This window comes from Balaenoptera musculus, chromosome 1, assembly GCF_009873245.2.
Source record: "Balaenoptera musculus isolate JJ_BM4_2016_0621 chromosome 1, mBalMus1.pri.v3, whole genome shotgun sequence".
NCBI classification, from domain to species: Eukaryota; Metazoa; Chordata; class Mammalia; order Artiodactyla; family Balaenopteridae; genus Balaenoptera; species Balaenoptera musculus.
The window spans coordinates 89,907,338-89,924,252 of NC_045785.1; the positions used below are offsets into that span (position 1 = coordinate 89,907,338).

At 36.3% G+C, this 16,915-nt stretch overlaps 2 protein-coding genes across 2 annotated transcripts in view; one reads left to right on the plus strand and one right to left on the minus strand.

Annotated features, from left to right (window-relative positions):
- OLFM3 (olfactomedin 3) overlaps positions 1-16,915 on the minus strand; it is a 194,985-nt gene that overhangs the window by 106,725 nt on the left and 71,345 nt on the right. The gene's annotated exons all lie outside the window — the stretch shown is intronic.
- On the plus strand, positions 8,069-8,893 carry LOC118900471 (oocyte-expressed protein homolog). Its single transcript, XM_036862838.1, has 2 exons — positions 8,069-8,432; positions 8,814-8,893. Exons 1-2 carry the CDS (start codon positions 8,069-8,071, stop codon positions 8,891-8,893), a joined length of 444 nt encoding a protein of 147 aa, XP_036718733.1.

Here is a 16,915-nt window from a genome sequence, read left to right on the forward strand (position 1 = left end):
ATTTTCTATATACCTATCAACCTCCACTGACATATTGTTGCTTTATCTATATGCAGTCCTAGAATATATTAATTGTGAAAAAATGTTAGATGGAAATATAATATTTAATATTTGCAAAATCAGTATACTTAGAATTTGCTTTCCCCACCAAATATGGAGATATGATTCAAAATCTAACACTCAAATTCATTTATTTTTACATTGTCTTCTACATGTTAAAAATGGATTTGTCTGCATAATTTAATTTAATCATTGCACATGACTGTGAGGGAAAAACTTTAATCATCATTTTACAGATGCAGAAAAATGAGTCTTAGTTTAAGTGATTTGACCAGGACTCAATAGGCAAAATCCAGTCCTTTCTCAACTGCCTTGCTTTTCTTGATTGTGCCATGTATTAGCACTAGAAGAACATCTGTAACTAAAACAGTCAAGGATGACATTATGAAAAGCAGTCCGGTCTACATCAGTAAATAGTGGGAGAAAGTAATGAAATGTGCTCTTGAATAGCTTTCCTCCTTTTGTTAGAAGAAGTCATACACGGGAAAACTAGCCAGCCTAGGTGGTTCTCAGTGGCGTAATACTGCACACACGAATGTGTTTTGGATATCTGTAGAAGTGTTTTTGGTTGACACAATGAGGCATGACAGAACAGCAGCCTGGAATGGAAAAAGGTTGTAGCGAGTTGAATGAATATACCCAAGATATGTTCATGTCCTAAATCCTAGAACCTGTTAATGCTGCCTTATTTGGATAAAGGATATTTGCAGATTTAATTAAGTTAAGGATCTTAGATGAGATCATCCTGGATTATCCAGGTGGGCCTTAAATCCAATGACAAGTGTCCTAATAAGGAGACAAACAGACAGAGAAGAGGAGGCAGTGTGACCACAGAAGCAGAGATCTGAGTGATGCAGCAACAAGCCAAGGACTGCCTGGAGCCACTTGAAGCTGGAAGAGCCAAGAAATTGGGTTTCCTCTAGAGGTTTCAGAGGATTGTTCATACCTTGATTTCAGACTTTTGGCTTCCAGAACTGTGAGAGAATACATTTTTGTTATTTTGAGCCACCAAGTTTGTGGTAATTTGTTACAGCAGCACTGGGAACTAAAATAGGAGTGTATCAGACAAATTTTGTGCCCTCTTTCTGCTCTGCCTACTTTTTTCTTCAGCCATTGCTGTGGATCTGCTGCCTCCATTCAGCTGTACAAGGTGTCTCTCACTTCCTGCCCCGGGGCTTCTTTGTTTTCACCTGTGGGACATCTGTGGGAACCCACTCAGAAATTCTGATGGCTTTAAGTGGCTAGCCAACAATAGGCCACAGGTCTTTCAGATCGAAGGACACTCCTTGATTTAAAAAAAAAAATTCTGGAGCCCTCAAGACATTCCAAATGTTTAATAGGTATTAATATAGGCAAAAATCCTGGTTGTAATTATTCGATCCTAGAAATAGCATTATTTTTGTATAACTGGAAAATGTTTTGGCATGCTTTTAATATAAACTGAGTTTTCCAGTAATATATTCACCATGTAAATTGAAAGAAGAATGTATTTTGTTTAGTTTGGAACTTTACCAAGATTTTTCACCATTTTTTAAATTGCCTGCTAGTTAATCCAGTGTGTTTTGTTGATAACGATATGTGAGTTGTCCATACTACACTCTTGATTAACCTTCATTTGTAACTCTCAACACTTATGATGATTACATATGTAGGTTAAAGCATCTGGTTACTTAACTATGCCTTTTAATATTGAAAGGCATCATTTCATTACTGTTGTCTTATATGTCTCAATTATATTAGTTATGTTTTTTTTAATTTTTTAATTTTGTTATACTTTTAGTTTTAATTTTTTAATTGAAGTATAGTTGATTTACAATGTTGTGTAAATCAACACAAGTGTATAGCAACACCTTCAGATTCCTTTCCATTATAGGTTATTACAAGATATTGAATATATAGTGCTCTGTACTATACAGTATGTCCTTGTTATTTATCTGCTTTATCTGTAGTAGTGTGTGTCTGTTAATCCCAGACTCCTAATTTATCCCTCCCCCCTCTTTCCCGTTTGGTAACCATAAGTTTGTTTTCTATGTCTGTGAGTCTGTTTCTGTTTTGTAAATAAGTTCATTTGTATCATTTTTTTAGATTCCACATATAAGTGATATCATATGATATTTGTCTTTCTCTGTCTGACTTCATTTAGTATGACAATCTTTAGGTCCATCCATGTTGCTGCAAATGGCATTATTTCTTTCTTTCTAATGGCTGAGTAATATTCCATCATATATCTATATATCTATATCATCTAAGATCCTTAACTTAATTATATCTGCAAATATCCTTTTTCTAAATAAGGCGGCATTAACAGATTCTAGGGTTTAGGACATGAAAAAATATATATATATATACACACCACATCTTCTTTTATCCATTCCTCTGTCAATGGACATTTAGGTTGCTTCCATGTCCTGGCTGTTGTAAAGAGTGCTGCTGTGAACATTGGGGTGCATGTATCTGTTCAAATTGGAGTTTTCATTTTTTCTGGATATACACCCAGGAATGAGATTGTTGTATCATATGGTAACTCTATTTTTAGTTTTTTAAGGAACCTCCATACTGTTCTCCATAGTGGCTGCACGAAGTCATAAGTTTTTAAATTCAAGTATTGGTAGATTGTTATTTTGTGTGTAGGTTGATAGGTTGTTTTTCTCAAAAAATTGCTTTGGGGTCATTAAAAGATTCGTAATAAAAAGGATATATATTAGTTTGGAAACTGTTACGATCCTCTGAGCTAGATAGATGTCTTTAAAGACAGACCTGATGTCCAGGTAAAATATAGAATCATCCAGTGAGGTCCTTTGCATCATGAGAGAATAGCATTTTTTTTTTTAATTTTTATTTTTTAGCAACTTTAATTATTATTTATTTATTTATTTTTGGGCTGTGTTGGGTCTTCGTTTCTGTGCGAGGGCTTCCTCTAGCTGCGGCAAGCGGGGGCCACTCTTCATCGCGGTGCGCGGGCCTCTCATTATCGTGGCCTCTCTTGTTGTGGAGCACAGGCTCCAGACGCGCAGGCTCAGCAGTTGTGGCTCAGGGGCCAAGTTGCTCCGCGGCATGTGGGATCTTCCCAGACCAGGGCTCGAACCCGTGTCCCCTGCATTAGCAGGCAGATTCTCAACCACTGCATCACCAGGGAAGCCCGAGAATAGCATTTTTGAGGAAGACCATATCTGGTCTTGTTGCATAATATTGTTTTTTTCTTATCCCTTGTCCCAAAGAAGCTTCAACTCTACAGTTGATTGAGTACCTATAATGTAAAAATACATTCTGAATGGACTGTAAACAGTATGAATTTCAGCATTTTGTCCTTAAAAATTTATCAACAATATAAATTTCAAAACGTATATATATGAACTAAACTTAAAATCATGGTCAACTGTGTCACTTTCTTGTCTTTCTTCTCTGGTTAGCATTTTACATGTCTTTATATGTTTTTTTCTTGCCAGTGTTTTCTTAGATTGTAAAGTTCTGAGGGTTTGGGACCATATTTAAATAATTCTCTTTGTACAAACCCTGAAATAGCACAATGCAAAATTAGTACTTTAAAATTCTTTTTGATGAGGGAGCAAAGTTGTGTCTAAATCCCTGATAGAAATCACCCCTATTTCCAAATTACATAACTGATATATTTAAAGCTTCTGATACAGAGCATTTAGTCAAAACTAAGATTCAGTGATGCTTTGGGGGAACTTAGAATTCCAGTGAGCAATTTTTCTCAGGCACAATCCAGAAAGGATGTGCACACTATAGAGCTATTGACATTGTGGTGTCAAAATATTTGAAAGGAAAACAATACAATGGCATAGCAACTCATAAGGGTAATATTTTATGAATCTCGTTATTACTTCATGCATACCTGCCCTGTGAGTAGAGGCATTATAAATCTAGTCAATGATTTACTCAGGAACTCAGTGGGTATTCTTTGAACAAAACAGAAGCAAATATCTGGCAGGGTGAAGGCATAAATCTCCTGCAACTTAAAATATATAAAGTTATATTTGGTAAATAGCAATAAAACGTATTATATAGGCAGGGCGAAGGCATAATCTACTGCAACTTGAAATACATAGGGTTATATTTGGTAAATAGCAATAGAATATATTATAGGAGGAAAGGGTAGAAGTGTATTAGAATGGAATTTTTAATTTAAATGGAGAAAAAAATAACCCAGGAGAATCAATACCAGAAGACCAGCACTCAAATCTGGAACTATGAGTTGAGACCTCCTGGCAAATTCAGGCTCTGTGGTGAAAGAGATAAATGACTGGAATTATGTGGATGTGTTATTAGCCGTTGGTAGGGAGAAAAACGATTTACTTTAAGGACTCTGTTGATATGTCTACCTACTTAACTATAATACAATGGAAGGAAAAGTGAAATTAATACGCTGTGAGGTTTATTTTTACACTAGTTACCCAATTTTAACCTCACAGTAGTCCTCCAAGGTTGTCAAGTGGGTACCAAATACTAATTGAGCACTTATTGTAAAAAGACAGTGAGTGATGAGATACAGACACAGTTACTGTTTTGAGTAGCTAATGTAAAAAAAAAAAAAAGAAGAAGAAGAAGAAGACTGTAATTGCCCAATTCTTAAGACTAAATCCAGGCTAAATCAGATTAAGGAGCCAGCGCAAAAGCAGCAGTCTGTGAGTTGCCAAGGGAAGATTTTAATTTGAGTCTCTTGAGATTTATTTGAGTCTTCACACTACACTGAACTGTACAATTTCAGGTTGCTTCCTTGAACTCTCTTCCATATTTTGAATCTCTAACCTTACTTATCTAGATAATTTCAAAAGATGTTTTACTTAAAAGTTCACGTTGTATTGTTATTTCATATTGAATGTATGTTATTAATATTAAAAATATCACCAGTAGTGAAGCTTGGGCAATGAGGCATGACAGGCCCTCAGCCAGAAGAGAAAGGGGGTTTACTGAACACCCCTTGGTTCTGCTTGATATTCTCTTGGCCCATATATTTACTCTAGTTATTGCTCTGGTAATGGACTGTGCACATATAACCTGACAGCACGTTTTCTAGGCTGCATTTTTATGGTTTTCCTGCCTTGGGGCTTCCCTACTCCTTTGGAATGCCTACGGGAACCCACTCTGACATTTGGACTTACATATGTGCAAATCTGGAAATGCAAGGAGTTTAACACTGCAAATCTTAACTAATGGGAGACCTAAGCCAGGGGATAAATACTCCTGTCTCCATCCCTTGTGTAAGCAGATTGAGGCGCATTCAGCATGGCTTCTCAGAGGGTCTTCAGCATGTCTGAGCCCCAGGTACCACTCATTTAATCTTTACAACAACCCTAGAAAGTAATTTTTACAATTATCCTTGCTTCAAAGATGAGGAAATTGAGGTTTAGAGATGTAAAACAAAATGCCCAAAGGCAGAGTTTCTTAATGGAGGACTTGGGGTTTGAACTCATATCTATCAGATTTCATGGTCTACACTCTTACTTACTGAAGCAATGCAGCAGAGATGAATCTGTTGGCTAAAGGAATTTAGGGCAGAGGTTGAGAAAGCCATGGGGATGCCTACAGTGAAAAATAAATAACTATACAGTGGAGGTATATCAAACCTTGTATTTTCAGATGTCATATAATTTAAAGTAAATCCAGATGCTACCTTCTACCCACAATCTCTTACCTGCTACCTTCCGTGATTATTCAGATTTCCTCCATTAAATATTTATTAGATCTTCAAGATCTGCTAAAATGCAAGTACCTTTTAGAAAGTCATTGTAAATTAAACTTTAAAAGGGGTTAGTTGTAAGCTGTCTGAGAGCAATAGCTTTGAGAGAGTAGCATACCAAAAACAGGAAAGGAGCTGAAACTAAAAGTGAAGGAGCTACAAAGTAAAATTTCACTTTCATTTATTCTCTTCAGGGTTTCTCCTATCACTAACTATAAAAAGTATGAAATTTCAAAGCAAAGATTCCACTGAAAGTGCTACCTTCTCCCTGCTAACACATTATAATGGCAATTTGAAGATTAATTAGTGGGAAGGCCTTCTGATTTGAAAGTCTTGAAAGTGTTTTAGGAGCAAAGCAATTTTTAAAGCAGTATTCCAAGTTTAGCTTTCTAACTTTAGTTAGAATATAAAGAAATAATTATATATCTGGCTTAGTCATAATTGCACCATCTTCCCTCTCATGAAAGGCTACAGATTATGTAACTGCAGCTATTGATTTTCCACATCAGACAGTTTAATGGAAAGGTTAAGAGGAAGCTGGATCAGCAAAGTTTGAGGTTACTAATTCTGCATTAAATAATTTGGGACTTAAACTCCCTCAACAGACAAGAAGCCAAGAATTTTAAAGAACAATTTCACTTCTTGGAAAAGGAGTATTACTGTTGCCAATCAGCAGAAGATATTTAAAGCCTAGATTGAAATAAAAGACATGAACTTTATATAACCCTAGTTTATGAATGGGATGTTTAGCATTATTTACTTTTGATGATTGTGATAGAGACTATAAAAGACCCAACTGCCACTTTACAGCTAACATTGTTTTTCATTGACAATTGACGTTGACATTTGGAGTACTCATGTGAAGGAAATGATGTCAGGACCATCATGTAGTAACTATTGGCATCAAGAGGTTACAAGTTCAATTCTTAGTCCTAAAAATCTTACATATACACACACACACACACGCACACACACACACACACACACACACCACACACCCATCAATACCCAATAGTTAACTGTCAAAAATACTGATGCCCTAAGACCATTAAGTAGTAATAGAAAGCAATACCTCCATCACCGTTAGGATTGGAGATCATCTGAAAATTTAGCAGCTGAATAAAATGATTTAAATGCTTCAGGAGAAGAAACGAAGTGGATGAATAAATATTAAAAAAGGGGACTAGGAAAGACCAAAACATTACTAAATCTAGACATTGCTCACAGGACGCACAGTGAATATATATCCAAATGTATTCCTTGTATATTGAGTTAAGACTAGAGGCAAAAAACTGAAAATCAAACATATGAAACTAAATATTTACAGTGATACCCTCATAAAGAATTCCCATTATTTTTTGTCAATATTTTCCAAGTAAGCTGTACATTACCAATATTATTTCCTTTTCAGAAAAAAAAGATATACATAATTAAATAAATTGCTTATTACATATTGTAGTGAACTGACATCTAATAGCTCTTAGTTATCCTTCAGGTCTGCCCCACTGATGCATCATCATGAAGTCATTCTTGATGCCTTTGTCTGAACTGGGTTTTCTATCACTTGCTCCTACAGCATGCTGCCATACCCAGCTTCTTAGTATTTATCCCACTATTTTTGAAATTGTCTATTTAAATGTAAGACTCCTCCAAATACACTGGGGTGCATGATTGAGAATAATGACCATGTTCTATATATTTGATAACAACACTGCTATCTCAGTATTGCTTGTTGGATGGCAGTGTCTGGCATCCAAAAATAATTGTTAAACTGGACTGAGTCACAAGCTCAGGATTTAACCTGGCCAATTGTCCATCCCTGACTACCCGGTTTTTAGGATACTATTTCGATAGAATTGAGTTAGCTCATTACTTTGGAGTGATATTCCAGTCACCTGTACCACCACAGGTATCACTTCCGATAATACTGTGATGCCAGAAATCACTCAGGGGTGAGAATAGGCTGAAGCAGGGATCAAGTGACAGGATTTAATACTGACAGCATTTAATAGCTGAAGGGTGAAAGCCTACGTGGGACTCCTTTCAGCCTTTAATCTACTGTAGTGGTCAAACAACAAAAAAGTTTTCAAATGGTCTAAAGCAAAAGCATGGACTTTATATACACATATACTCAAGGAGTGTAGATACAAAACCACATTTGACCATAAGAAGAGATTATGGTCTTAGTTATCCTTGGTTGGAGAGGGGCGGGCCCAGCCGGAAACCTTAAAAGGCTATGCACTTCCCCAAGTCCCACGAGGCTGCTCATCATGACCTCTCTCCCGGGCTGCTGGTTGGAGCCTGACGATGGACGCAGATGCCACTGGGGCCTGCGGGTATGGAAGGACGGCGCCCACCATAGGAGACGGGCTGCTGGGGTTACCACTTCTGCCACCATGGATTCGCACCCGGCCACGGTGGTTTCCTGTGCAGGAACTGAGAAACCCAGTGTTGTTTTACCTGGAGGCATGGCTGGCTGACTTGCTCTTCGGCCCAGACCGAGCCATAGTTCCGAAAATGGAGTGGATGAGCCTGGCCCCGTTGACGGTGGGCACAGTTAAGGCCCGGAACTTAGTCGAAATCACCATCTTCGGATGGCCGGATGTACAACATCTGGTGAAGAGTAGGCTCCTGAGCCTGGCGTCGAGGCACCGGGAGCATCGTGCCCGAGGTGAAGGTCTTGTAAAATGTGCATGTGGAGGGAGCCACGGGGAAAATACCTGGTCGTACCTGGCTTCCTTCCAACCTCTCATCTTTCCACAACTTTTTGCAGTTTCCTAACTCCAGTATGCTGCATGTAGACCCTGGGCATCCCTTTGTGAGAGGAGTCTAAGTAGGACCTTGGAAAAGTAGGCGGAGATGTGATGCATTCAGGCCCATCACTGCCCATGCCAGCCTCAGCTTGGTTACGCCACTATTTCCAGATCCTAGGTTCAGAGCTTCCACCCTCAGAACTGATATTGCCGACACCACTCCAACCTCCCCCTCTCCCACCCTCCCCAACCCTCATGAAGGAGTAGTTTGAAACAGCGAGCATTTTTTTCTTACCCAGCTGAGAAGATGGTACAACTTGAGGAGTTCTGGAAGGTCCATGCATCAGGTCCCCAGACCCCCCAGCATCCTGTTGCATAAGTATTGTCAGGAGCATGAGAATAATCCTGCTTCTGCTACTAAAGTTAAAGGGAAGCAAATATCCTTAAATCTCTGCACTTTTTTTTTCTGTATCTTGATGGATAGTGGTTTGATTATTTTGATGCAAATGTGAGTTTGTAGTGCCATTCTACTAAATAAATGAATTCCTTATTTTCTCCAATGGCATAAAGATATTTGCTCGCTCAAAACTAAGGAAATTTATAAAAGATGGACTATTCATTCATGTCTTGATGTGAGAGGTGGCTAAATGGCTGATAGGTGGTGGATTTATTTTTGTTTTTTCCTCAGTTTCTACCGTTTTGAAACTGCTAACACTTTTGCTTTGATGGTGAGAGTCAGGACCTCATGCACAGGGGGCAGAAATGCAGGGTCAATCAGCTTTGTGTTTCTTTTGCATCATTTGTTCTCAAACTTTAATGTGTGTAAGAATCACTTTGAGAACTTGCTAAAACACAATTTCTTAGGCCCCTTCTCCACTGATTCTGATTCAGTACATTGGGCCCATGAATTTGCATTTCTAACAAGCTCTTAGGTAATGCCACACTTCTCTTCCGAGGCTCTCACTTTTAAGCTGGTAGTTTGCCCCCTGAGTAGCAAGGAGTGTGCCTGTGCATTTTCTTGGAGTGGAGCTTCCCACCTCGCACTTGGGTAGGCATTCCAACATGCAAGCAAAGAGAGGTGATCAGCATTCATTCTGCTGGTGCTGTGACTTACCAGAAGGAGCCAGGGTCCTGGGCAGCTTGTGCATTGGAAGGTGTCCTTCTAGCCCACTGTCCCCACCCCCGCCCTGCCCCTCCCCAAACAGGTGTCCTGCATAGGCTGGGCTGGTTTTCCATTACCCATTACAATGGTGTGACCAATCTTTGCAAAATAGTCCCAACCCCTTGTTGCTTCCACTTTCAGGAAGCAGAATTCTTGGAGGAAAGATTACCAAGAATTCTGTGGCTTCAGACACAAAGTTGGAGTTGATTCAACTCACGCAGTTTCTTTACCAGTTAGCAGTAATGGATTCGAGCCATTTGCAAGGCTTTTAAACACACATATACACAAATCTTTGATCGCAAGTGATATTGAATGTTATTCTGCTTTGCTTCACATGTTTCTTAAATGCTTTTTTACATTTTTCTTATTTTTTTTAAATTAAAAAAATTTTTATTGGAGTATAGTTGATTTACAATGTTGTATTAGTTTCAGGTGTATAGCAGAGTGATTCAGTTATATGTATATTATATATATAATATATGTAATAGAATATATATAATATATATATATATATTCTTTTTCATATTCTTTTCCTTATAGGTTATAGTTCCCTGTGCTATACAGTAGGTCCCTGTTGGTTATCTATTTTATATGTAGTAGTGTGTATCTGTTAATCCCAAACTCCTAATTTATCCCTCCCACTTTCTCCTTTGGTAATGCAGATTTGTTTTCTATGTCTGTGAGACTCTTTCTGTTTTGTATATAAATTCATTTGTATCACTTTTTTTTTTTTAAGATTTCACATATAAGCGATATCATATGATATATGTCTTTCTCTGTCTGACTTACTTCACTTAGTATGATCATCTCTAGGTCTATCCATGTTGCTGCAAATGGCATTATTTCATTCTTTTTTATGGCTGAGTAACATTCCATTGTATATACATACCACGTCTTCTTTATCCATTCATATGTTGACAGACGTTTAGGTTGCTTCCATGTCTTGGCTATTGTAAATGGTGCTGCAATGAACATTGGGGTGCACGTATCTTTTTGAATCATAGTTTTCTCCAGATATATGCCCAGGAGTGGGATTGCAGGATCATATTGTAGCTCTGTTTTTAATTTTTTAAAGAACCTCAATACTGTTCTCCATAGTGGCTGTACCAATTTACATTCCCACCAACAGTGTAGGAGGATTCCCTTTTCTCCACATCCTCTCCAGCATTTATTATTTGTAGACGTTTTGATGATGGTTAAAACCATCACCATTCTGACCAGTTAAAACTACTCATTGTTGTTTTGATTTGCATTTGTCTAATAATTAGCAATGTTGAGCATCTTTTTGTGTGCCTATTGGCCATCTGTGTGTCTTCTTTAGAGAAATGTCTATTTAGATCTTCTGTCCATTTTTTTGATTGGGTTGTTTGTTTTTTTGATACTGAGGTGTATGAGCTGTTTGTATTTTTTGGAGATTAATCCCTTGTTGGTCACATCATTTGCAAATATTTTCTCCCATTCTGTAGATTGTCTTTAATTTTGTTTAGTTTTCTTTATTCAGTCCTATCATTACTTCTTTCAACTCTGAAGATAAGGATTTTTATTATCTGTATAAGTTTTTGCAACAAATAATGGTCCATTATAACCAATATTGTCCACCATTTTGCTTCTCAAGTTCTTGCATATGAAAAATTTTTATTGTATGTAGTTAAACCATTTACTGTTTTCTGTGTGATTTTCCGTCATCCGCACCTTTTACATTTAATCTTAGGAGCTCCTGCTTTGTCTCCTTTTGTGGGAATTTGATAAATATTCCTACAGGATTTTACTTGTGGGATTTTTACAAAACCATTGAACATTTTTGACTGTTCAACATTTGGGGGAAGATGGTTATAATTAAACCTTATTCCAATTTTCCAAAAATTATCCAAAACAAAGTTACTAAATGATCCTTTACTCTATATAAATACATTAACATGCTGGAGTCCTAACCCTCAGTATGTCAACATGTGAGTGTATTTGGAAATGCAAGAAGTAGTTAAGGTAAAATGAGGTCATTTGGGTGGGCCCATATCCAGTATGACTGTTTTTTTTTTTTTTACTAAGAAGAGGGCATATGGATGGACACAGGTATGTGCATGTATAGAGGAAAGACGATGTGAGGACACAGCAGGAAGGCAGCCATCCGCAAGCTAAGGAGAAAGGCCTCACAAGAAACCAAACCTACTGACACCTTGATCTTGGACTTCTAGCCTCCAGAACTTTGAGAAAATAAATATCTGTTGTTTAAGCCACCCATTTTCTTATTTTGTTATAGTAGCCCTGGCAAACTAATACAACATTTATACAGTTAAAAAGAAGAGAGATGGGGAGATTTCTTTTTACAATAGTAATTTAAGTGCTTGACAGTTTGGCTAATGTTTGGATTATTCATCACTATGTACTCAATAAGGACACTACTTTTTAATCTTGATTTTATTACTCACTTGGCCTACTAAAGTCAGCAAACATTAACAATTTTAAGAATTCCAAAAATTATGCACATAGAAACATTACATAAAGTAGGTTCACTGTACATGGTACGCTGTGTGCATTCTATGTACACAATACTTGTTGATAATTAATAGAATGTGTTAAAATATGAAGTTGCATAAAAGAAAGTCAATTTGATTTTTAAGTGGCAAGGAATAGAAGTAAATATCAATATTTTATGTACAATTGGGCCAGTATGCTAGCAGGGTACAGAAAATACTCAAATTTTTTTGGTGTCCTTCATTTAACCAGCTGGAATTATTACTTTTAAAATGATGTCTTTTTGAAAATTTGCTTTGAATAATTTTTACACTGTAATTCTCTTAAGATCTGAACTGTCTGAAAGAAATCATCTTTAAACCAAGTAAAAGGCACTGATAAAGAAGTTTCTGTTGTCTTAAGGTAAATGATGAAGTATGCCATTAAACAATGAAACACTTTATCTTAAAATTTGTGCTTATTTTTTAAAGCTTGATTCTCTACTCTTGAAAAACTTAAAGATAATGATCATAATCATTTGATAGATCTAAAAATACAATAACCCTCCTCTCTTAGAAATAGCTCAAAACCCTTCCTAGAAAAGAAGTTGGCAAATATTCAAAACATGGAGAAATTGATGAATATTAAAATAAAGTAATAATTATCTTTGCAAGGTAGAATAGTTTCACTTCCTATAGCTGGAAACACACAGAATTGAGGATGTTCCAGCTTTGGCATCCTTTCAGAAGTCTACTTCTGTATACTTGCCAATTCATTGGGAACTTTCTATCCTGAAAATAGATCATTGTAATGTCCTCAGTAAGATGACCCATTGTTGTGAATTAATGTCAGATTTATCTGTGTTATTAAATTATTATGAGTATTAACACAGCTATTAATAACACCACTTTTCAAAGAGCTTTCATTTGTATTGCCTCATTTGATTCTTTCAGCAACTCTGAGAGGTACAAAGGACTGGTTATTATCATTCTTATTGTATATGTGGGAAACAGACATAAAGGCTGAATTGACTTTTAGGCAGTTACACAACTGGGAACAGTGATTCACAGATCAAAAATATTTCTAATTTAAAAAAATAGTGGAAATATTTTTTAAACATTTATTCTGGGTCATTACTTTTCCAATAATAGTTACTATGCATTGAATGTTTACTTTATATCAGATACTTTGACATACCTTATCTTTAAAAGTCCAAACAGACTTTCAAAGATAGATATTGCCATCCTCCTCTTCCAAGTGAGGATGCAGAGACTTTGAGAGGTGTGACATAATGGATTTTAAATTTAGGTCTATCTGACTTCCAAGTTCAAGCTCCTCTGTCTGAGATATTACTTCATTTAATTCTCACTCAATCCCTCTGAGGTAAGTATAGTGTCCCTTACTTTTTATAATTCTGGAGATGATCTCAGAGAGTTAGTATCACAAGGAGAGATTAGTTGAGGAATTGGCATTCTGGCTGGCTGAATTTTCAATTTTCATGATTGTTGACAATACTTTTGAAATATATACATAGTTAAATTTCCTGCCTTACTAAATATAATATATTGAGAGCAATTGAAGTTTTTATTGATGAAGATTACCTTTCAATTCCTAAGGACTATTATTATTTTCATATTTTGTATTATTTTTTATAGATATTCAAGGCACCAAATTGGCTCAAATCTGTACTGACTGTCAGATCTGACTGAATGTTGTCATAAAAAATAAATCACTGACGAGTTTTTATGACTGAGAGATCTGAGTAATTGATTTATTATAAAGCACCTACTCTGAGCTAGATATTAAGCTGTATACTGAGTATACATAGCTATATACTGAGTATACCTATACGGAGTGTATACTAACTATTCCTATAGCAAAAAAGACATGTGAAAAAACTAAATATGTCAACTAGATAGTACCATATCGGGACATCAAAGAATTATAAAAAAGATCAAGTGAAAACTTTAATACATTTTAGGTTTAGTTTGAGGAAAAATGCTTCACTGAGCTAAGAATGATTTAACGTTGAATAACATGTCTAAAGGAATCACAAACAGGAAAGCACTACAATATATTTACATTCTTTGTTAAATATAAAATCATCCAGATGATTTTTCAGCTATTTATGTTTTTTTATAATTTGATAGTACAATATTATGTACACTGGGAGGAGAGGTTAGTATGTTTCAGAGTTAAATCAAAAGTTAAGATCTCAGTGATTTTTAATACTTTGTCTAAATCGCAGTATCATTTATTATAGTGACCAATATAGCAATGAAGGATTGAAATGGGATACAGCATTGTTTATGAAGATAGTCACAAACTTTGTTTTGTATAATCGGAAAGTTATTTTCAGAAAACACTTTTTTTAAAAAGGTAAATTGTTATTAAACTTCTTTTTTTAGATATCATGCCAAAAATAAAAATAAAATCAATAAACGTATTTTACAAATTGCAGTAACTGTTGCTGAAATTGCTTTAGAAAATGCTGAGTTACCTTATTACTTCTTCTATGATTAAAAATATGCAAATCCTAGAATGCACTTATATTAAAAACTTGTGGAAATCTAAGAGCATATTTCTTCTAATATTCAGGAATTATAGTAGCATCCTGAGTAAGAAAAGGTCACATAATTTATAATTCTCCAATGCGTCTTTCATTTATGTTGGTAAACTCATTTTTTTGAAAGAACAATGAGGATAAATACCACATTTTATCATTTTCCCCTTTAGGGCTTCCTTCTGCACAAACATTTTTGTAGTTACTGGTCTAGTTTTGATACAGTGCTTATATATTAATTAATTTTCCAAAGAAATTCAGCATTTGTTGAGCAAGTGTTATAGGCAAGGTACTATAGAGATCTGTAAGAAATACAGGGCTGATCAAAACCAGAGCCTGACTTTAAGGAGTTCACAGTTTATTGAGGGATCTAGACAAATATAGATCCCTAACGGTGTATTAGTTTTCTATTGCAACTAGAACAAATTACCACCAACTTAGTGACTTACGATAATAGAATTCATTATCTTACAGTTCTATAGGTCAGAGGTCTGAAATGGATCTCATAGAGCTAAAATTAAAGTCTTAACAGGGCAGTGTTCCTTCTAGAGGCTCTAGGAAAGAGGCTGCTTCCTGCCTTTTCCCTCTTCAAGAAGTTGTCTGAGTTCCTCGGCTGTGGCTCCTTTCCATCTTCAAAGCCAGCAATCATATCACTCTAGCCTCTACTTCCATCATCACATCTTCTTCTCTGACTCTAACTCTCCTGCCTTTTTTTCATTTATAAGGACGCTTGTGATTAAATGAAGCCCACCTGTGTAATCCAGGGTACTCTTTCCATCTCAAAACCTTAAACTTAACACATTTGCAAAGGCGCTTTATCTGTGTGAGGTAACATACTTATAGGTTCTGGGGGTTAGGATGTGGACATCTGCCTACTACATATGACTAAACATGGTGAATAGATTATATCTTATATTTTATATCTTAGGTGTGGATATTGACACACTCAAAAATTCAGTATTTAGGTTGTCTTAATCTATTCATGGAAAAACATTTAAATATTAATAGGGAAGATTATAAGGCCACAGATTTAACATATTCAATTAAATAGGTGAAGAATATTTCCAATCTTAGGTTTCAAAAGGAGGAAGGAAATTTGTTGATAATGTGTAGATTTAGTTAATGGACTTACATAATGAATTGTCAGTTCACTGTTACATGCCAACTACCTAAACTTACCTTAATTTTATTTGAAAAGTGTTATTATCAGAGATCAAACAATGCCAGATATTAGAGCTTAATTTGATCCTTATTTAGCTCCTTGTGATGAATTGTAAAACAATGAAATAGTAGATTTGAAAGAAAATTTAATATATTATCTGATATAAATCTTTAAATAACTATAAAGATCTTTTAACTCAACATATCCCTTTACCAGACCATTTCTCTGCTCTTCTTCTTCTTCTTTTTTTTTTTTTTAAATTATATATTTATTTATTTATTTATGGTTGTGTTGGGTCTTCGTTTCTGTGCGAGGGCTTTCTCTAGTTACAGCAAGCGGGGTCCACTCCTTATCGCGGTGCGCGGGCCTCTCACTATCGCGGCCTCTCTTGTTGTGCAGCACAGGCTCCAGACGCGCAGGCTCAGTACTTGTGGCTCACGGGCCCAGCCGCTCTGCGGCATGTGGGATCCTCCCAGACCAGGGCTCGAACCCGTGTCCCCTGCATTAGCAGGCAGATTCTCAACCACTGCGCCTCTGCTCTTCTTTAAAGTAAAATGCCTTGATGTTGTCCCACTGCTTTATAAATTGATCTCATCTGCATCATTTTTCCCATTTTACAGAAAATTGAACCCAAGGAAGTTAAGTAATTTCCCAAGGTCACATAAACTAGGAAGTAGGTGGACTCCAAAGTCTCCCCAGTTTTCACTTTGACCACTCAGGGGCAGAGCTTATTAAAGGTTGGTTTTTAGAAAAAAAAAAGTAAAATGCCTTGAAAGAGTTTTCTGAACTTTTGATCTCTGGTTCCTGTCTTCCTATTCTACTCTTAACCTGTTCCAGTCATGTTCTGTTCCCACTGCTCCACAGACATTGTTCTAGTTAGTCACCAGTGGTCACCACAGTGCTAAATCAGAAGTCAAATCTCAGTCCTCATCTTTTGTGATCTCTCAGCAACATTTGACACAGATGATCATTCTCTTTTCCTTGAAATGTCAATATTTTATTCATTTGACATCCAGCACTCTGGCTTTCTTGCTTTTCCTACTCTCTCACCATCCTGCCCTTC